The sequence below is a fragment of the Tyto alba genome, unplaced genomic scaffold (genome assembly GCF_018691265.1).
Source record: "Tyto alba isolate M040663 unplaced genomic scaffold, T.alba_DEE_v4.0 Super-Scaffold_20000042, whole genome shotgun sequence".
Classification (NCBI taxonomy): Eukaryota; Metazoa; Chordata; class Aves; order Strigiformes; family Tytonidae; genus Tyto; species Tyto alba.
Window position 1 is genome coordinate 14577014 of NW_024881293.1, and position 21205 is coordinate 14598218.

General features: G+C 65.9%; 1 protein-coding gene across 3 annotated transcripts; it reads left to right on the top strand.

The window, feature by feature from the left end:
• Window positions 1-8102: 8102 nt before the first annotated feature.
• Window positions 8103-20348, top strand: MKNK2 (MAPK interacting serine/threonine kinase 2). Of its 3 annotated transcripts, XM_042794946.1 has the most exons (15): window positions 8103-8176; window positions 8267-8501; window positions 10747-10828; window positions 11015-11116; window positions 11283-11380; window positions 12345-12424; window positions 12970-13043; window positions 13132-13236; window positions 13567-13622; window positions 13835-13930; window positions 15668-15862; window positions 15962-16126; window positions 16236-16279; window positions 17620-17674; window positions 18631-20348. In XM_042794946.1, the coding sequence occupies exons 2-15, from the start codon at window positions 8454-8456 to the stop codon at window positions 18877-18879; spliced, it is 1449 nt and encodes a 482-aa protein (XP_042650880.1). In that variant the 5' UTR covers window positions 8103-8176; window positions 8267-8453; the 3' UTR covers window positions 18880-20348. The 3 variants fall into 3 exon arrangements, with proteins under 3 accessions (XP_042650880.1, XP_042650882.1, XP_042650881.1); XM_042794948.1 differs by lacking the exon at window positions 8103-8176 and having other exon boundaries at window positions 8330-8501; window positions 17620-17679; window positions 18631-18778; XM_042794947.1 differs by lacking the exons at window positions 8103-8176; window positions 17620-17674; window positions 18631-20348 and adding an exon at window positions 16571-17278 and having other exon boundaries at window positions 8331-8501.
• Window positions 20349-21205: the final 857 nt, after the last annotated feature.

Here is a 21205-nt window from a genome sequence, read left to right on the forward strand (position 1 = left end):
GCTTCCCCTTTCGCGCCGACCTCGGCTGCCGTGTCTGGGGGGGGGGGGTGCAGCACCCAGCTGGCCGTCACCCCCAGGGCTGCAGGGTGCTGCCTTCCTCTGCCCTCCCATCCCTTTCGCGGGGGTGGGGGGGAAACACCCAGCTGCTTCCCTGCAGGACCAGCTCAGGCAAGGGAGGAGGAGGAGAAACAGCACCAGGCTCTGGAGGTGCCGCCGCAGCTGTGCAGCGCGCGGCGGTGCAGGATGTTGCCCAGACAGGTTTGCGGAGCCACCGGCAGCCGCTTCTCGGCCTTTCTCTCCTCCTGCCTCCGCCGCCCAGGCAGCAGCCTGCTTTCATCTCCCGGTGCCTCGGGTTTACTCGCCCGGGAGCCGCTCGGCGAGTGGAAATCTGGAGGCGAGCGGGCTGCAGCGAGCGCCCAGCGCTCCGGTTCCCCGGGACCTGGACCTGCCCGTAGTTCTTATCACTCGTCTTCCCCAGACGCTGGTGGGGCGCAGACCGAGGGGTCGTGAAGGCTTTGGGGAGAGCCCAAAGGAGAACAGCTCTGCAGATCTCCCGTGTTGCAGGGCCTGGGATGAGCAGGTAGTGTGCCCGGCGCTCCGGCAGCCTCCTCTGCGGGGCTGACCCTTTCCCAAAAAGCACAGATGGGATCTGCCCCGGAGCTGGAGCGGGCGCGGGCTGCGGGGCGCTGCCGCGGCACGGAGGGGGCTGCGGCGGCCGTATGTTCGAAAGGGAAATATTTCTTTTCTTTGGCTCAGCGCAGTGTCGCCTGCTGCTCCGGAGGAAACGATGGCTCACTCCTGCGCCCTTGTCCTGGCTGGGTTCCTCCGGCCCCCAAATACTGAGGAGCTCAGGAGCTTTAGGACCTCAGTTCTCAGTCGGGTTTGCTTAAAATTGGCCCTGGTTTCTGAAACCAGGGAGTGGGAGCAGCAATGGCATGGGCGCTCGGAAAGCAGCCAAGGGGGAGCAGGGTCTGAGGGTCTCCGTGTGGCTTCAGCCAGGAACTTATCCTTGGGGTCTGTGTGGGAGCCGCGTCCCCTCTGGGTGAGGACAGGGATGTCCCCAGCCACCGCTGCCTCCCCCGAGCAGCAGATCCTGCCCAGAGCATTGCCAGGGCTTTGCTGTAGCATAAGCCCGTCCCTACCCCTGCCCTGCCCCTCCAGCCGGAGCGGCTCAGCAGAGATGCTGCTCACCAGTGCTCCGGGCACTGTCCCACAGCCACACCGGTGTGTGGCCAGGCTGGCAGCCAGCAGCTCCCCAGCCCCACGCTGGGACCATGGGCAGGACCCAGCGGCCCTTCTGGGGAAGCACCGGAGCGGGGAGCACGCGATACCGGAGGGCACCTGCTGCTCTGAGCCCCGTGCTGTCCCTCGCTGCCACGGTTTACCCAGCACTTTGTCGGCAGCAGCTTGAAAAAAGGGGCTTCAGGTGTATTTTTGCTCCTGGCAAACAATATCCCCTGCCAACCCAAGAGGCTGCCGGGACGCAGGCGCCAGCACCCGGCACCTTCCAGCATGGGGCTGCACGGGCCCTCGCTGCGGCTTCGATGCCCTTTTCAAACATCAAGGCAGCTGGGGTAGTTTTTTTTTCTGGTGGTTTGGGACTTTTTTCTCCTTCTAGGAAACTCTGCGACGTGCCAGCCCACACCTCCCCTCCCACCGCGTTCCCCCGGCTCCTGGGGCTGCCCGCAGTGACCTGGCTGCAGCAGGTCGGGGCTGCTCCTGGGGGTCTCACCCCTTCCCGAGGAATCCGGAGGATGGAGAGAGGCAAAATTAGCCCAGGGCATTTAAAAGCTACCAGCAACCAAGGTGAAACCCCCACTGCGGCATGGCGTGAGCCCCCTCCCTGCCCTTCTCCACAGACACCCCGAAAGTGCAGCTCCCGGAGCTCCTGCCCCTGGTTTCGGGGGCTGCAGGGATTTCCCTCCCCGCGGGGACTCGGTCCAGCTTCCCCACGGATGCCTGTGCCGAGTCCCAGCCCAGCCCCACCATCCCACCTCCTCGTCCCCTGGGTTTTGGCCGGTGCAGGGCTGGCCGTGTCCCCGCGAGGCTGCTGGGGGATGGGGGATGCTCCCTGCTGAACCTCGAAGGTGTTTTTGGGGTGAAACCACCCTAGTGTGTGTTTGTACCCCCCCTCAGGATCTCACTGCCCGGCTGCTTCAGCTCTGGGTTACAGCTGCTCCTTAACCCCACGGCACCTCCTCCAGCTGGGGAAACTGAGGCACGGCACCCGCTGCGCGCGCCATGTCCCGCTACTGTCCCCAAAGACAGGCTGGGCCAGGCAGATCTGCCGTGGGGGTCCCTGGCCGTCGGGGGGGGGGGGCAGCCCCGAAATGTTGCTGCAGAGCAGGAGCTGGGAAACACTTCGCCCCAAGCCCTGTCACAGAGGGGGAGCGAGAGGCTGGAGCCCCAGCCCTGGCGAAAACCCCGTGGTGGCAGCGGGGGGGCAAACGCTGGGACTTGGGGGTGTCGCAGAGCCCCGGCATCTCGCCCCCGCAGCAGGAGCAGGGGGGCTGGAGAGTCAGAGCTGCCCAAATTCCCCTGGCTGCATCGGGGCAAGGCGGGAGGCTGAGGGACCCGCCGGCGTGCGAGCCCGCACGGCCGTGTGCCCACGTCTGCCTCAGACGTGCGCGTGTGCGTGTCCCCTGTATCCCCTGTGTCCCCTGTGTCCCCTGTGTCCCCTGTGTCCCCTGTGTCCCCTGTCCCTCCCGACCCTCCCGTCCCGCCCCGGCAGCAGAACCAGCGCCGGGAGAGTCAAACCTCCAGGTTTCTGCCCAGCAGGAAATTCCAGGTTTTTTTGAAAGATTTTTTTCATTTGAAATGAAGCCAGGGCTCCAAATCCTCCCGCTTCCAGGGGAGGCAAGCTGGGCCCTCCTTCTACTGGGGAAATAACACAAGGAAAAAGGATTTATTTTATTTTTTCCCTTCCAAACCAGAGCAGGGGAGGAGGAAGCCCCGCACACACCGCCAGCGGCCGCTCTCCCGCTGCTCCTGCCCGCGCCGGGGCCGACCCACGTCCCGTGGGGAAGGGGACAGCCGTGCGTGGGTTCGGGGCAAGCTGTGCCACCGGCCGGAGGGGTGGCCGAGGTGGCCGAGATGGTGGCCGAGGTGGCCGAGGTGGCCTCCCGCCTGACTCGCACTCCCTCCGCTCCCCACGCCAACAATAGCCGCTTTCCGGCACGGCCCCACTCGCTTTCCTGTTTTCCCTCGGCCGGTCTCGGCGTGTGGGGCTCCAGCGACCCGTGGAGACCCCCCACGCCGGCGGCACCGAGGGGCGCGGGGACGGGCGATGCCGCGGGGGGCACGGCCACCCTGGGGGTGTTTCTGTGCTCGTGGATGCCAGCGGAAAACGGGGCGCAGCGGGTTTGCTGCCGCCCGCCCCAGATTTGCAGCCCCTGGGATGCTGGATGCGACCATCAGGAGGAGGGAGGAGGGCTGGGGGGGGGGGCTCAGCACCCGCTGAGCAGACGGGGAGCATCAAATGCATCAAAATTCGTGTTTCCCTGAAAAAAATTCAGATGTCCTGCGCTGCGAGCTCAGGCCCTGAGCTGTCAAAACCTCCTGTTGCCAGGCGCTGGCGTGGGTTTGCTGGGGGCACGTGCGCCCCCACAGCTGGAGCCACCAGAGCAGCCCCAGATTTGCAAGGGCTGTTCCAAAAAGGGGGTTCAGCGCAGGACCCCCCACTCAGGCCCCCAAAACACACGTGCACGGGGGAGGCCCAGAGGAAAGCGGCCGGGGTTCAGCTCAGGGGTGGGGGGAAACACGGCTGAAGCAGCAGGATAACCGTGTGTGCAGGGAAAAACCAACACGTGGGACAGCGCCGGCGTGATCGTGTGTGCGTGTGCATGTGTACACGTGTGTGCAGGCGTGTGTGTGCGAGCCAGCCCTCGGGCAACCACGCGGCTGCACAGTGATGCACCCGGAGAGGCTGCGCCTGCACGTGCGCGCGCGTGTGTGTGCGTGTGTGTGTGCACACGTGTGCTGGCCGCACACGCGTGTCTGCGTGTGCAAACGCCACGCGGGGGGGATGCTCGGCCGCCTCCTGCTTCGCCCTCGCACCCGCGGGGTTTTTGCGCGCACCCAGCTGCCACGCAGCGTCCGGCCCCACGTGGGGGCACAGGGAAGGGGTCTGTGACCTGCTGCCCTGCACCACTGGGAGCCCCCCCCAGGGCCAAACGGCTCCCTGCCCCCAGCAGCCTGAGCCCTGACCCTCTCGTCACACCTGGCTGCAAACTCGCCCGTGGCCTCGCAGCTGGAGGCAGCTGCCCCCCGCGAACCCCTTGCCACCCCCCGCCGGGGTTTGAACGGCGCCGGCATCGCCCCGACACCTCCCTGCTTGCTGAGAGCGTGCAGCAAGCGTGCTGTGAGCATGCGGGGAGAGAAGGGTGAGCGTGGACCGTGAGCAGGGAGCACAGAGGGAGCGTGCAGTGAGTGGGCAGCGAGTGTGCAGTGAATGTGCACTGAGTGTGCAGTGAGTGGGCAGTGAGCGTGCAGTGAGCGTGCAGACATGCAGCAAGTGTGCAGAGAGCGTGCAGACGTGCATTGAGTGTGCAGAGAGCGTGCAGTGAGCGTGCAGAGAGTGTGCAGATAGCGTGCAGACATGCATTGAATGTGCAGTGAGTGGGCAGAGAGCACGCAGACATGCAGTGAGCATGCAGTGAGCGTGCAGAGCATGCAGTGAGTGTGCAGAGAGAGTGCAGAGAGTGCACAGACATGCAGTGAGCGTGCAGAGAGCGTGCAGAGAGTGTGCAGACATGCAGTGAGCATGCAGTGAGCGTGCAGTGAGCGTGCAGACATGCAGTGAGCGTGCAGTGAGCGTGCAGAGAGCGTGCTGACATGCAGTGAGCGTGCAGAGAGCGTGCAGAGAGTGTGCAGACATGCAGTGAGCGTGCAGTGAGCGTGCAGTGAGCGTGCAGACATGCAGTGAGCGTGCAGTGAGCGTGCAGAGAGCGTGCTGACATGCAGTGAGCGTGCAGAGAGCGTGCTGACATGCAGTGAGCGTGCAGAGAGCGTGCAGAGAGTGTGCAGACATGCAGTGAGTGTGCAGAGAGTGTGCAGTGAGCGTGCAGAGAGCACGCAGCAAGCACGGAGAGAGCGTGTGGCAGGCGTGAAGCAAACACGTGGAGCTCCTGCATGGCAAGCCCGCAGCGGGCCACGAGCGCGCACGGGCCACGCAGGGCGGGTGTGGTGCCCGGCCGGAGAACACGCAGCTGACACGCAGAGGGCCTGTATCGCACACGCAGCGAGCACGCAGGAAACAGGCAGGACACATGCAGCCACCGCGGGGCCGGGCAGGCACGGCTGCCGCTCCCGGGCGGCCCCGGGTGTCCCCGCCACGCCAGGCACCCACGGGTGGCCCCCCCGGGGCTGTGGGTGCCGGCGCTGGCGCCCTGTCATCACCGGCTCGGTGACCTACATGGTGGCGTGAGCAATTCTGGAGGTATGTGGCTCCTCCACTTGTTGGGAGCCGCCCCAACGGGTGCCAGCGGCCAGCGCGCCCCACGGCACCGTCCCTGTCCCCCGTCCCTGTCCCCCATCCCTGTCCCCCGTCCCTGTCCCCCGTCCCTGTCCCCTGTCCCTGTCCCCCATCCCTGTCCCCCATCCCTGTCCCCCTGTCCCTGTCCCCCGTCCCTGTCCCCCATCCCTGTCCCCCATCCCTGTCCCCCTGTCCCTGTCCCCTGTCCCTGTCCCCCGTCCCTGTCCCCCTGTCCCTGTCCCCCTGTCCCTGTCCCCTGTCCCTGTCCCCCATCCCTGTCCCCCGTCCCTGTCCCCTGTCCCTGTCCCCCATCCCTGTCCCCCTGTCCCTGTCCCCTGTCCCTGTCCCCCGTCCCTGTCCCCCGTCCCTGTCCCCCCGTCCCTGTCCCCCGTCCCTGTCCCCCTGTCCCTCCTCTACCCCCGGAGCCAAAACCCTGCAAATCCGCCCCCCCCCCCCCCCCCCCCGGTCCTGCAGCACCACATCTGCCCCCACCCCCGCCCAGGCTGGGTTAATTGGGGAGCCCTCGTTAGCAGTGCTAATAAAGGAAGATCCGGGGCGCGTGGTTTTCCCCAGCTGCTCGGCTTGTGAAGGGGGACGTGGGAGCAGCCATCGAGGCCTGGCGAAAGCAGGAATTTTGGGGGGGGCAGCCGGGTCCCCACCGCGGCGGCCCCACGCCAGGATGGCACCGGGTGGCTTTGGGGGCCTGCAACCCCCGCAGTGAAACGTCCCTGAAAAGGGAGGGGAGGAAGAGAAGAAGCTGCAGTGGGGGGGGGGGGCAGAGTGTGATGGCAGGGCCAGGGGCTGCATTGGGGGGGGGGGGGGGGGGCTGACACGGGGCTCCCCCGGGGGAGGCGGCTGCGGTGCAGCGGGGGGGGGGGGGGGGGGGGGGCGGGGCCCGCGGGGTGCGCAATGGCGGCGTCGGGGCGAGCAGCCAATGGGCGGCGCGGGCGGTGAGGTCACGGGCCGCGGGGCTGCAGCCATTGGCCCCGGCGCCGCCGCTCGGCGCAACGAGCGCGTCTGTTCTCAGCCCGGGGTGGCGTCACACGAGATTATTGGGGGGGGGGGACACGACACGCACACGCGCACAGGGAACGACACCCACGCGGTGCCAACCTCCCACGGTGCCACTGAGCCTGGAGATCCCGCATCTCGCCCCCCCCCCCCTTGGCCACCGCTGGCCACATCCAGCAGGACTTTGGTGGCCTGGAGGGACGTGACCCCGTGCCCTGATCCCCCCCCCCCGGCTCAGGCCTGGCTGCGGGGCTGAGCACTGCCCCACTCGTGGCATGTGTGGGCTTGGAGGGGGGGGGGGTGTCAGGGCCAGCGCCCCCCCCCAGAGCTGCAGAAAATGAACAGGGAGCTGGAGTGTCCTTGGGGGGGGGACCCCAAGGGGTGTCCCTGTCCCCGGGTGTGTTAAAGGGTGCCCAGGGCTGTGCCTGTCCCTGGGCCCGGGGGGGGGGTGTTGGGGTGTCGGGGGGGGGGGGGGTTGGGGTGTCGGGGGGGGGGGGGGGGGTTGGGGTGTCGGGGGGGGGGGTGTCATCATCCCCTGGTGCAGTGCGGGGGGGTCTGAGGGGTGTCCCTGTCTCTGGGTGCAGCGCGGGGGGGGGGTGGCCGGGGTGGGGGGGGGGGGGGTGCCCCTGTCCCTGCCTGCAGCACAGGAGGGTGCTGGGGAGTTGGGGTGCAGGGCCCCCCCCCGGGGATGGGGGGGGGGGGTGTCCCCATTTCCTGGTGCAGCGCAGGAGAGTGTCGGGGCGGGAGGGGGGAGTGGCGGGGGGGTGGTTGTTGTTTGGGTCCCAGGAGCAGCGCAGAGGGGTGCCCCGGTGCAGCGCGGGGGCCCTTTGTGTCCGGGGGGGGGTGGGGGGGTGGGGGGGGTGTATTTTTGTTCCTGAGGGGGTTGTTTGTGTCTGTGGGGGGGTACCCCGGTGTGTGTGTCCCTGGTGGGGGGGTGGGGGGGTGTGTGTGTCCCCGGGGGGGTGTGGGGGGGGGGGGGGTGTGTCCCCGGGTGTGTGTGTGTGTGTGTGTGTGTGTCCGGGGAGGGTGGGGGGGTGGGGGGGTGTCCTCGGGGGGGGTGGGGGGGTGTGTGTGTGAACCCGGGGGGGGGTGGGTGGGTGGGGGGGTGTCCCCGGGGGGGGTGGGGGTGGGGGTGTCCCCGGGGGGGTGGGGGGGTGTGTGTGATGTCCCCGGGGGGGTGGGGGTGTGGGGGTGTCCCCGGGGGGGTGGGGGGGGTGTGTGTGTGTGAACCCGAGGGGGTGGGTGTGTGTGTGTGTACCCCCGGGTGTGTGTGTGTGTGTGTGTGTCCGGGGGGGTGGGTGTGTGTGTGTGTGTCCCCGAGGGGGTGGGGGTGTGTGTGAGTGTCCCCGGGGGGGGTGTGGGGTGTGTGTGTGTGTCCCCGGGGGGGGTGTGGGGTGTGTGTCCCCCCGGGGGTGTGTGTGTGTGTCCCCGGGGGGGCGGGGGGGGGGGGGTGTGTGTCCCCGGGGGGGTGTGTGTGTCCCCCCGGGGGGGTGTCCCCGGCCCGGGGCGGCGGCGCCCGGCGGGGGCGGTTCGGGGCGGTTCGGGGCGGGGCCGGGGCCGCCGCTATAAAGGTGCCGGGGGCGGCGGCGGCGCGTCCCCTCCCGGCGGCGGCGCGGAGCGGAGCGGAGCGGAGCGGAGCGGCGCGGGCTGCGGTTCCACCAGCAGCGGCGGCGGCTCTGCGGGGCCGCGCCGGTGAGCGCGGGGGGGCCGGGGGGGCCGCGGGCTCCGGGCGGGGCCGCAGCCGCCTGACACCCCCCCCCCCCCCCGCTCCTCTCCCCGCAGGTCTCGGCCACCCCCCGGACTCCCCTCCGGCTCTGCCCGTCCCTCCGCCTCCTTCCCCCCCCCCCCCCCGCCCGTTTTTTGTTTTTTTGTGGTTTTTTTTTTTGTTGTTGTTTCTTTTTTTTTTTCCGCTCCCCCCCCATCATTTCTCCCAGCAACGCCGCCCCCCGCCGCCCCCCCCCGCAGCAAGATGGTGCAGAAGAAATCAGAGATCCCAGGTTTCCACCGCTCCTTCAAGGTAAGGGACTGCTCCTCTCCACCCGGGGGGGGGGGCTCGGGGGGATGCACCGGGGTTGGGTTGCGGGCAGGGCGGGTGCGGGCCCGCGGCGGCCGGATCCTGCGCTCTGCAGCGCTCTGCGCCGCATCCCCTGCCCGGGGGGGGGGAGCCGCCCCCCCCCCCAATCCCCCCCGAAGGAGGGAAGCGCTGGGGGCGCTGCCACCCGGACCCGGGCAGCGAGACCCCTCCCCCCCCCCCCCCCCCGTTTCACCACCCCGAGGGTCGGGGTGCTCCGGGGGTCAGGTCTGCAGATTCCGGCGCCCCCCCCCCCCCCCCCCCCCCCGAGCGGGCACTAGGATGCTGCAGCAAGGCTTTGCTCGCTCTGCTGCAGCTCCTACAGGGTCCTCCGTGGGGTGGGTGGGTGGGTTGCACTGTCGTGTGTCGTGTCCCCCCGCCCCCCCCCCCCAGCTGCACCCATTTGCCCCTAGTGTCCCAGCGCGGGGGGGGGGTGGGGGGCTGCAGGGGCTCGCCAGGCCCAGCCCGGCCCAGGACCTGTTGTGCAAACAGCTTGTGCGAGGGCCCGATCCTGGCACGGCTGCGCACACGTTCTCCAGCCCAGGGCTGCGGCTGCGCCCAGGGGTGGCCGCGGCACCGTCAGCCCAGGCACCCCGCAGCCATCCCGGTCACTGTCGGGGTTGGGGGGGGGGGGGGGGATGGGGGCCAAATCCTGCCGGGTGCTGCTCCCCTCAACGCTCGCTCTTGGCCCAGCGTGCGGCTCAGCAGCTCCGTGGGATCTTTGTTTAGTTTGGCTCCCGGCGCTCCGAGGGATGCTGGGAGCGCACCCGAAACCTGCCCGGCTTATTTTAGCTGACACCTAATCCTGCTTTTAAGGCTTTGGGCCGAGGTTTGGCTCCCTCCCCACTGACACACACACCCCCCCCCCCCGGGTGGCTCGGGACCAGGACGGGCCCAGGGGACACCTCGGATGTGCTGATGGAGCCGGTGCGCAGCGTCCGCCCCGCGTCTCCCATCCCCCAAACCTTTTGTGTGTCAGTGCTGCGGCAGCTGGCAGGGCCCCGTGCCCCCCGTTTGCCCCCTGGCTGCTCCCCCCGCGAGGTCGCATCCTGCCCACGGTGCAGGGAGTTGGGCTGAAGTCTCTTGTCGCGGTGGGGGGGGGTGGCGGCTGCCCTGACGCAGGGGCTGTGGCTGGGGAGGGGGGGCTGGCAGCCAAAGGGCACTGCTGCACTCTGCAAATTCAGATTTTTTTTGGGGGGGGGAGTAGGGAAGCTGGCAAAATGCTGGGCAGGAGCTGGAATGGTGCTTGGTGAGGGGGTGCTGCTGGTGTGACAGCCCCCCCACCCCTCGGTGGGGACCTCCCCGGCCCCCCCCCCCCCCCCCCCCCCCGAGAGCTGCCCCAGCAGTAAACAGGCGCTTTCGGGCGGTTTCTGGCAGCGGTGGCCGGGGTTTGCTGTTCCTGCGACGCGCTGGGGCTGGCAGCCGGCCCGGGCACCGGGGCACTGGGGCGGGTTTGGGAACGCTGCCGGGACCTGCCACCTCCACCCAAACAGATTTCGTAACCCTGGAGAGGACGGGGCCCTTTCGCCCCCCTGGCTCTGCCCTGTGGGGCGGCTCGGGGGGGCAGAGGGTCCCCACGTCCCTTTTGGGGCGCTGGGACCGGAGCCACCGGGGTTTGGGGTGGGGGAGGCAGCAATTCCCATGTCCTTTGCCAAGCCGGGGCGCAGGGGAGGGGTTTGGGGTGGGGCCTGATCCTGCCAGGTCGTGGTGTCTCGCAGCCCGGTGGGCACCATGTTCACTCGAGTGGGCTCCGGCCCACCGTGACCTTGCAGGGAGCCGGCGGCGCGGTGGCTCTGGAGCTCGTCCTGCCCTGTGGCTTTTCTTCCTCCCCCCTCACTGTAGCTCAGGTCTGGGTGGAGGTTTGGGGTTGGGTTGGGGCGGGCGGCCCACCCCAATCCCTCTCGCCATCCCCCGTGTGCCGGCCTGGGGCTCTGGCGTGGAGGCAGGACACAGCAGCACCATCCCCATCAGATGTGGTCGAACCCTTCCTCCTCCTCCTCCTCCTCCTCTGGCTCTGCCCAGGGCTCCACCATGTCCCTCCGGCAGCGGCACCATGAGCTGGTGTCCCGCACCAGTGGGGCGGGTGAGCAGAGCGTGTGCCGGGCTCCGTGTCCGTATGGGGCTCGGTGTGGGCAGCCGGTGGTGGCTGATCCGGTGGCCACCACCTCACTCCTGTTCTTGGCCCCCGCAGGGACAAAACCCCTTTGACCTGGAGTTTGACCAGTCCAACCACCTGGAGCCAGTCTTCAACTTCGAGTGTCCGCCCCGTCCCGGTGAGCTGCAGGTGCCCTCCCGCGGGGCTGCATCCCGGGGGGGCTCCTCCCGTCCCAGACCCCAGGGCCTTGGCCCTTTGCATTCCCCCCAAAGGCTTTGGGGGGCTGCCCCAGGGGTGATGATGCTGGGGGAGTGTGGGGCGGACGGCGGGGGGGACTCACACCGGTGGCTTTGCTCTGGCACAGACATGCCTTCAAGTCAACCCATCGATATCCCCGACGCCAAGAAAAGGAACAAGAAGAAGAAGCGCTGCAGAGCCACCGACAGCTTCTCCGGCAGGTTTGAAGGTGAGCGGGGGCTGCCCAGGGACCCCGGGGTGTCCCCCCCAGCCTGGGGCAGGGCTGGGGCCCCTCCTGGTGTCCCCAGGCTTGGGGACAGCCCGGGGAGAAGGGACAGCCGTGGTGTCCCGTGCTGCGGCAGGGCCAGCGGCTCAGGCAGCCTCTCCCCTGCCAGATGTTTACCAGCTGCAGGAGGAGGTGCTGGGAGAAGGGGCCCACGCCAGAGTCCAGTCCTGCGTTAACCTCATCACCAACAAGGAGTACGCGGTGAAGGTAAAGCTCTGCCGCTCGGGGCTCCAGACCCGGCTCCCTCCCACCCCCTGCCTCAGTTTCCCTTTCTGCCCTCCACACCGTGGGCTCTCCCAGCTCCCACAGCCACCCAGTGCTGGCACAGGGCGACGGTTTCGTGGGCTGGAGGGGAAGGAGAGGGGCAGGAGCGTGTCGGTGTCAGGCCGTGAAGGTGGCACGCCATTCTCTGCTACCTCCCAGCTCCAGGACCTTGGTCAACCCCCTTAACTACACCCCTCTCCCTGTAAATTAGAGCAGACGGGAGGTTAAATTAACGCTTGTGACGCGTCTGGGGGCTCGGGGCAAGCAGGGGCGTGTGATGCCGATGGGGTGACCGGTTCCCACTTGCCCCGGGGAGGACTCCGTGCCCCTGCAAGCACGTGGGTGCTGGAGGGGGTTGGGGTGAACCAGCTGCTTTTGGGGTTGGGGAGGGTGGCCCTGCAGGCTCCCAGCCATGGCATGAGGGGGCTGGGATGGGCCCTGTGTCACGATCCAGCTGAATGCCAGGGGGAACTGGGCTTCCCCCCTCACCCTCGAAAGGTCTTTGGGTGCCCCAGTGGGGAAACTGGGACGGCGGGGGGGGGGGGGGGGGCCTGCGCGGCAGCTGGGCGCTCTGTGCGCCCCAAAAGGCTGGGGCTGGTGGGGGAGCACCCGGCTCTCCCCACGCGAGGCGGCGAGTGGGCACCCTGTGGGGCGAAGCGCCCTCCTCTCCGTGTCGCAGGGACCTCGCCTTGGCCCCGGCCCCGGCCGGGAGGGAGCGGCTTGGCACAGCCCCGGGAACAGCCTGTTCTGCTGCCTTAACCCCTTCAGGCACCCCCCCCCCCCGCCCGCCTCCGCCCGGCCCTGGGGGTCCCCAGCGCCGCCCGGGTTGGGGGGGGTGCGGGTGGTTGTCAGCCCCTCCCCAGCAGTGATGCCTCTCCCCGAGCCTCCCCCCCTCTTTGCGTTTCAGATCATAGAGAAGCGCCTGGGACACATCCGCAGCAGAGTCTTCCGGGAGGTGGAGATGCTCTATCAGTGCCAGGGACACAGGTACTGTGGGGCAGCCACCGTGTCCCGTCCCCCCCCCCCCCCCCCCAGACACGTTGCGGGCACGGGGAGTGGGCTGAGACCGGGCTGATGCTCGAGACACCGATGGGCTGCAGCCAGGCCGCCCTCCCCTCCCCGGCAGCATCTCGAGGCGACGTTTAAGCGCTTTGCCATGACGACGGGGGGGGGGGGGGGGGGGGGGGGGGCCACAGCAGCCGGGTTGGAGCAGTGCCGAGGGGGGAGCCGGGGCGTTTGCCGTCCCGCCGCTGAGCAGGGCTGTTTCTGGAGAGGGGCGAGCGAGCCAGGAGGGTCTGCGAGCAATTAGGGAGCGGAGCCGGGCGCTGAAAGTCCCTCTCCCCCTGGAATGCAGCTGGGGGGCCCTGGCTGTGTGGTTTCAATCACTGGAAACCCAATTTTCCCATCCCGCATCTCCCCCCACCCCCGGCCGGGGATGCACACTGGTTGGGGGTGCAGGGGGCTGTGGGGAGGGGGGAACCCCGGGAAGTTTGGGGGGGGGGATGCTGGGCTGATGCAGCTGTGCCCCCCAGGAACGTCCTGGAGCTGATTGAGTTCTTTGAGGAAGAGGAGAGGTTTTACCTGGTGTTTGAGAAGATGAGAGGAGGTGAGTGTGGTGCCGGGGCGAGGCGGGGGGAGCCGGGGCGGCGAGAACCCCCCCACGAGCCCCCACTCTGCTCTTTGCCCGGCCACAGGCTCCATCCTGACCCACATCCACCGGAGACGCCACTTCAACGAGCTGGAGGCCAGCGTGGTGGTGCAGGATATCGCCAGCGCCCTCCACTTTTTGCACAACAAAGGTGAGTGGGGGCACGGGGCGGGGGGGGGGGGTGCTGCCTCCCCGAATCCTCCTGCCCCCCCCCGCCCCGGGAGGGTGCCGGCCCCGGGCACGCAGGGTCAAGCCCAGCTGCATCACGATGCTTTTTGTGGTGCGGAGCCTGTTCCTCCGGTTTGGCCAGGACTCGGGGCCAGCCGTAATTTTTTGCCCTTTGCCACAAACGCAGGTGGTGGTTTGGGGGGGGTGGGGAGGGAGGGGTCCGTGTGTGCCACCCCCGAACCTTTCCCCTTGGAGGTGTTGTAGGAGGGGGATTTTTGTCCTCATGATCTCTTCTCTTCCTCCCCCCCCCCAGGAATTGCACACAGGGATCTAAAACCAGAGAATATTCTTTGTGAGAGCCCGGACCAGGTAAGCAGGGAGCAGCCGGGGGGGTGGGTGCAAGGGGGGGGTGACCCCTGGGGGGGTGGGTGTCTGTGGGGCTGCGGGGGGGGGGGTTGCGAAGGATGACAGGACCAGGCGTTAGTTGGGCTGTGAAAGCAAGGCTGTGGTCCCCCGCGGGGGGGCTGCTGGAGGAGGGGAGGGGGTGGCCACTGACCACTCCCCCCCCCCCCCCCCCCCAGGTCTCCCCAGTGAAGATCTGTGACTTTGACCTGGGAAGCGGCATCAAACTCAACGGCGATTGCTCCCCCATCTCCACCCCGGAGCTGCTCACCCCGGTAAGTGTGCAAGCCCCAAGGGTTTGGGGGGGGGGGGGGGGGTGTGTGTGCTGTCCCTGGGGGGGGGGGGGGGCCCCCAGCTTCCCCGCAGGCTTTGGGGCCGGGGCTGTGAGTGGACACCCCCCCCTTTTGCTCATTGCTCCTGTTGCTGACGCTGCGTGTGTGTGTCCATCCCCCCCCCCCCCCCCCAGCCCCGCGGTGGCGGGTGAGATGCGGTTACATAATGCAGGGGGGGGTGCGGGGGGGGGGGCTGGCGCACAGCCCAGGCTGCCGAGAGCCTTAGCAACAGCCAGCCCCGGCGGAGGCGGCCGCGGGGAGAAGTGGGTCAGGCTTGGGGTGGTGGGGGGGGGGGGGGGGGGGGGGGGGCTGGGGAGGCTGCCGTGATTCCCCCAGTTGTGGGTTGAGAGGGGGCTGGGGGGCTGGGGTCCCCCCCCCCCCTCGCTGCAGGATGCTTGGGAGCCTTGCAGGGTCGACACCCCAAAAGCTTCTGGGGTGACCCCGGTGTTGCAGGGAGCCGTCCCACCCTCCTGGGGGGATGCTGCGCCTGCCCCCCCCCCCCCCCCCCCCTTGGCCCTGCTCCCCTTTATCACCAGCAGCAGGTCATGTCATTCCCCGTGCCCCCCCGGCCCCGTGCAGGGTGTTGCCCTGCACCCCGGTGTTTTTGGGGCGCTCACTTGCCGGGAAGGGCAGAACCCTTCTGATGGGGGGGTGCACAACAGCAGAGGTGGGGGGCCAAAACCCCCCCGCCCCCTCATGCCTCCATATTTCCCCTCCTCCTGGGGCAGGATCTGAATTTCTGAGGTGCCTCAAGTTTTCCTGGTCTCAGCAATGGGGGGGGGGGGGGGGGCAGCCGCCCCAGTCCCTGCAGGGTTAAAGCCCTGCTGCACAGTGTTGCTGGTTGGGGGTTTTGTTTTGGGGTTGGGGTTCGTTTTTTTTTTTTTGGTGTGTGTGATTTTTTTTTTTTGTTGTTGTTGTTTTGTTGGTTTTTTTTTTTTTTTTTTCTTTCTTTCCTGCGGTGGCATCAGCTGCTGGGGCTGGTGAGGCCTCTCGTTAGGAGGCCTCTCGTTACGTTCCGGGGTGATTATCTGCTGGCTGCAGCTTTTTTTTTTTTTTTTTTTTTTTTTTCTCCCCTGGTCACGAGGCCCGCGTGGGCTGCGGGTCACGTGCGGCTGGAAAGCCCCAGAGTCCCGGAGCGATGGGGAACCGGCCGCTGGCTCTCGCCTCTCCTTGCATCAGTGTTAACTCCTCCGGCACCGCGGCCCGGGGGGCAACAGGCAGGGGGGCAACAGGCAGAGCAACAGGCAGAGCAACAGGCAGAGCAACAGGCAGCGCCCGCTGCCTGCCCGCGGTGTTTTGCGGCCGCTCCCAGGCGATGGGATGGACGTGGCCCCACTGAGCCAGTTCAGTCCGGCCTCCCCGCTGCTGCCCCATGGGGTTAACCCAGGGGGAGGGGGTTGCTGCCACCCCTTCGGGCTTTTGGGTTTTATTTTCTTTTTTAAATTTATTTTTTTTTTTTGGGGGGGGGTGCGTCATCCCCCGCGCCATGGGAAACCCAACAAGGGTGATCGGCCCGGCCGGGAGCAAACCTGGCAAGCAGCCACATCTGCACCCTCATTTCAGGGGGGTGCAGCCCCATCGTTCTGGCAGGACCTGCCCCCCCCCCCCCCCCCCCCCAAGTCCCCTCAGCCGGCACAGCTCTGCCCCATGGATTTCCCCCCCCCTCCCCTCTCCCCGCAGTGCGGCTCCGCCGAGTACATGGCCCCGGAGGTGGTGGAAGCCTTCAACGAGGAGGCGTCCATCTACGACAAGCGCTGCGACCTGTGGAGCCTGGGTGTCATCCTGTACATCATGCTGAGCGGGTACCCCCCCTTCGTGGGCCACTGCGGCTCCGACTGCGGCTGGGACCGGGGCGAGGCGTGCCACACCTGCCAGGTAACGTGGGGGGACCCCGACATCGCCAAAACCCGCTGCCGGGGTTTGGCAGCCCCGCTCCCAGCTCAGCCCTTTTTATTTCTCCCCACCCCCCCCCAGAACATGCTCTTCGAGAGCATCCAGGAGGGGAAGTACGAGTTTCCCGACAAGGACTGGGCGCACATCTCCTTCGGAGCCAAAGACCTCATTTCCAAGCTGCTGGTGAGAGATGCCAAGAAGCGGCTCAGCGCAGCCCAGGTCCTGGAGCACCCCTGGGTGCAGGGGGTGAGTGCTGCCTTCCTCCGCTCCCAAAAGAGCCAGGGTGGGGACACACCCCCCCCCCCCCCCCCTTGCCGCGGGGTGCTCGGCTCTGACCGGCTGCTCTTCATTGCAGTGCGCCCCGGATAACACCCTGCCGACCCCCATCATCCTGCAGAGGTGAGTGCGGGTGGCCCTGGGGATGTGGCGGGGGGGTGTCACATCTCAGCCCCCCCCAAATCCTGCCTTCTCTCTCCTGCGGGCTGCTCTCCACTCTTGCCACAGCTCCTTCTGTCTGGGCAGCGGTTGCAGCTTGTGATTTGGGTTTGAGCCGTGGCTTTTCGTGCCTGACCAGTCCGGCGTGGCATGCACGCGAGGCGGGGGGGGGGGGGGGGGGGGGACACACACGACACCCTGATATTTGACCCCAACCCTCCCTCCATCCCACCCTGAGCCCCTGCCTCCCCGCAGGAACAGCAGTGCCAAAGAGCTCACCTCCTTCGCCGCCGAGGCCATCGCCGTCAACCGCCAGCTGACGCGGCGCGACGAGGACGAGGAGGAGGAGGCGGAGGAGGAAGCACGACCCATCATCATCAAAGCTACCTCACGGGCCATGCAGCTCTCCCCCCCCTCCGAGTCCAAGCTGGCCAAGCGGCGACAGAAGAGCAGCCTGGCCAAGGCGGTGGCCGCCGGGCAGCATCTGGTGGCCCCCCTGGTCCTGGTGGCTGACCAAGCCTGAGCTGTGCCCCTCGGACCTGCTGTGTCCCATGTCCCCTTCCTCTCTCTTTTCTTTCTTTCTTTCTTTCTTCCCCCCCCACCCCCCCACCCCAAAAACCCCACCGTTTCTGGCTAGTGACAAGATCAGGACTCGTCCCTGTGGCTGGTTTCCAAGGTTTTGCTGATCTTGTAGGTCTGGGGGTGGGAGGATTTGTTTAAGATCTTTTATTTTTTAACGTATTAAATCAAGCGTGAGGTTGCTTCACCCAGGGCACACTCAAGGACATCTGACAGACACACGGACTTTTGTTTCCCGACTCTTGGTTTCTCCTCTGACTTTTTCTTTTTTTCTTTTTTTTCACCCCTCCCCAACACCAAAGGACTCTTTGTATCTGCGGCTGCTTTGACGATTTCAGCTCATTTCATACTGTGAACAAAAGACCCTCGGTCGCATTTTCAACAGCGGGAGTCGCGTTTTAACCTCGTCCCTCCCTTCAGAGCTGCAGGTCTTTCTCCGATGTTGGGGTAGATCCCACAAAACCCCCTTTCCTGGGGGTCTGGGAGGCACCTCCCGGGTGCGGGGAACCCCTCCGTCCCGCGCTTGGGGACGTGGTGGGCGTTGTGCAGGGAACCGCTCGGACCGGGGAGAGACGGTGCCAGCGAGGGAGCAGCGCCCCGAGCCGCCTTCTCTCCTCGGCAGCCCGCTTCCAGAATAAGCTATTCACCCCCTTTTTTTTCTTCTTTTTTTTTTTTTTTTTTTTAATTATTGTTGGTTTTAATCTGCTAGCTGTGCTTCTCTACAGGGCACGGAGAAATGTCTTCCTTTCCTCCCGTGCTCCGGCCGGTGGCTCCCCGGGGGTAAGGTCAGAGCTGGGGGGATGCGCAGGCGTCTGGGGCTGTGTTCCTGTGCTGGGTCGGGTGTTGCACCCCTGCTTAGGGAGGGGGCTGCTTGCTAGTGGCTGTGCCCTCGTGGAGGTGCAAGGGGGGAGGAGGGCTCCAGGGGGGCCAGAGCAGCCAAATTAAAACCCCTCTGGGAAGAGTGGGATGCTCTAGGGAAAGTGAAAGACGCCCCTTCACGAGCGTCGGGAGCGTGACCTGGCGTGGCTTCGGGCTGGCCCCGAGGCTGCTGTGGCAGGAGGGGCTGGGGGTGCTGGTGGGCGAGCGGCCGGGCTGGCGGCAGCACCCAAGGGCGGCAGCGTGGGGAGGGCTGGGGATGTGGGGCCGGAGGGTTTGGGGTCGGGGCAGTGCCGGGGCTGCCGGGCGGCTGGCGAGAGCTGGGCGTCGGCGTGTTCGCGCGTGTGCGTCCACGTTCCTGCGTGTTCGTGTCACGCGTCTGCACGCGTAGCGGTGCCTGTGCCTCGGAGCTCGCTTCGGGGAAGGGAGGGAATGAGCGCGGGGGAAGGACTTGGGGTGCTGCATCGGGCCGAGGCCCTGGGCTGGATCCGTCCAGGCGAGCGAGCAGTGCCCCCAGACCCCCCCCCTGCACCCCCCCCCCAGAGCAGCAAACCTGCTCCCCGCCGTGGGCATGGCCACGGGGCTGCACCCACCCCCCCTGTCCCACCGGGAGGGAGGCTGCCCCCTTTGTTAGCAAACTCCTTTCCCTTCCAACTCAATGCTTTGAGCTTTATATTTTGAAAAAGCAGCCTCAGCCCATCGTGTGCACAGGTGAAGGCTTTGGGAGCTTGCTTTGAGCTGGGGAAGAGACTTCCCTGGGGCAGTCACTGTCTCCAAAAAAAAAAAAAAAAAAAAAGTTCTTTTTATTTTAAGACTGCTGACAGCAATACTATGCAATATATGTTGTTTTTTTGTTTCAGGGAGGTGTGTGTGAGTTATCTTGGGAGATGATGATCTCGGGTGTTGATGGAGTTTGGGGCAGGGACCGTCTTTTTCTCGCCCTTCCTGGCCATTCTGCCAAGCGGCGCCAGCGGGGAGGGAGGGTGACTTCCCTTTTTCCCCCCCTTCCTCCCCCCCCCCCAAAAAATGCCTCGCACTTGCGATCTGCCCTCTCCCCTGGGTGCCCCCGCTCCCACTGCGTGGGGTGGGGAGGAGCAGGGCAGCGGTGAGGGGAGATCCCCCCCCCCCCCCCCCAGGCACTGGGACACCCTGGAGAGGCCTCCTTTAAAGGAAAAAAAAAAAAAACCACCACAAAAAAACAAAACCATCTCGATTGTACATTGTTACTTTTTATAGCTTATTTTGTTTTATCAGTTGTAGATAATTCCTTGTTGTCTTATATTAAGAAATACTTGAATGATGTACAGTACGCGATGCCTTGAGCTGGTATTGTGAAAGCTATTGTTAATGCTGCACGCTGCAGCCTTTTTTTAAAAAAAAAAAAAAAAAAGAAATCATGGGAAGGGGGTAGCCGGGGGAACATCTCTAAAATTTTTTTTTTTTTTTTTTTTTTCATCCCCCGTGCTTTTGTTGGCAAACAGCGTTTCCCCCTCTTCCCACGCGTAAGACCTATCCCTTTTATGTACGTGGACACACACGCTTTCCGGAGGGCTGGCGCGTGGCCTGGGTGACCCGGGGCTGTGCAGGAGCTCGTCCCCCGTGGGCAGCCCCGGGCGATGCTGCAGGGGTTTGCAGCGAGGGGCTGGATGGGCCGGGGAACATCCGAGCTCTTGGCCGGTTGCTTGGCCTCGCGGTTGGGCTGGGGGGGGTTCGGGTTGGCCGCGGACCCGGCACTCCTGGGGGGGGACGGCGTGCGTGGCAGGGTCCCTGTGGTTATAGAGGATCCTTAAATGCCTCTAGAGCTTGGGGGATCAACTGAGCCGCCTGTAGCCCTGACTCGGGGTGGTGGTGGGGTGCCCTGGGTGCCCCGGCGCTGCGCGGGGCTCGGCTGGGGAGATGCTGGGGCCGGGGCTGGGCACCCCCTCCCCGCTGCCAGCGCCTCTCCCGGGGTGCTTTCCAGACAGATGCTCCCAGACCCGCGGTCCAGCACCTCCTAACCCCCCTCTCACCAACACCCTTCTTCCTCCTCTTCTTCTTTCAAAGCCTTTCCCTCCACCCATAGAGCATCTGTCTTGGAAACCAACTTCAAAAAGACTTCTTTTTTTTTTTTTTTTTTAAACTGGAAATTTTAAGCATTTTGGCTTCCTCTCCTTCCCCCCCGCCCTTCCTTCAGCCAACTAACTCGACTTAGAACTGGTTAGAAACGTTTACTGTGAAGCTAACTTCTTTTTATCAAAACAGGAGAAACTTTCTCCACTTTACAATTGATGAAGACTGCCAAAGCTGGTTCGACAAGAGTCATGTTAACGCACTGTTGGTTTGTACAATGGCAGCCTCTGCTTGGGGGCTGGCTGGAGAATAAAAATGAAAAAAAAAAACAAAACAAAACAAAAAAAAACACAAAAAAAAAAAAAGACAAAAAAGGAAAAAAAAAAAAACCACACAAAAAACAAGCACTTTACTGTATGTACCAGGTGAACTGATACAGCTGAATTGAAGTTTTCCTTTATAACAATTGTTGATGCCAGAATTTTGTATTCTGTTTTGTAAGAATTTAATAAAAATGCATTGAGACCTACGTGGTTGGCGTGTGGCTGCAGGCAGGCCGGGCAGCACGGGGGGCTGGGGGAAAGCGAGCCCCCCCAGCACTCCCGAGGCATCCCCCCCACTTTCTCCTTCCCTGTCCCCCACCAGTTCCTTCCCAGCTGGCTGCTGGTCCCGGGGGGGGCAGGGAGGGGGGTTTGGGGGGCCGGGACCAGGGGCTGGCACTGGCTCAGGCCCTGACTCACTCTTCCCAGGGCTGCGATCTGCCGAATCCCTGGCCGGGGTTTGGAGGGGCACGGTGCGGCTCCCTGCTCTGCCAGCGGCCTGGGGGGGCCGCCCCCCCCCACTTCAGCTTCCCCCCCCCCGCCTTTATCTGTCAGGTTGCAGAGGGGGGAAACTGAGGCACGAGGAAAGCGTGTGGTGGGGAGCTGGGATAGGGGCAGACCGGAGCCTGGTGCTCAGGATGGGGGAGAAGGGCAGGGATGACATTTTACTTATTTATTTATTTACTTTTAAGGGTTTTTGGGGCCTGGTAAGTAAGTTTTCCAGTCCTGCTGCCACGCTGGGGGCTGGAGCTGTGAGCCCTTTGGGTGTCATTGCTGGGGCTGGTGGGGACACCCCACCTGGTGCTGCTGTCCTGGCAGAGCCCTGTCAGTGGCACCCCCGTTTTGGAGGATGGGGCTGCGAGCTCTGCAGCCGACCAGCAGCTGGCCCTGCAACCTGGAGGCTGGGGAGGCGAGCTCGGGCGCTCGCTGCCCCGAAGTCTGTGCTCGCAGGCTCCAGGAACGGTGCAGCTGCTTCCTGCAGCGTCTGCATCCAGGCAGGGCGACCCCGGGGGGTCTGCGGGATGGTCCGTGGTGGGACCAGAGCTGAGATCCCCTGGACGCGGAG

Bases quoted from the DNA above. Each gene is read 5' to 3' on its own strand.
- MKNK2 (XM_042794946.1), top strand. From the start codon at position 8,454: ATGGTGCAGAAGAAATCAGAGATCCCAGGTTTCCACCGCTCCTTCAAG. The intron at 13,044-13,131 runs GTGAGTGTGGTG...GCCCGGCCACAG, and splicing joins GTTTGAGAAGATGAGAGGAG to GCTCCATCCTGACCCACATC. The intron at 16,280-17,619 runs GTGAGTGCGGGT...GCTTCTCTACAG, and splicing joins ACCCCCATCATCCTGCAGAG to GGCACGGAGAAATGTCTTCC.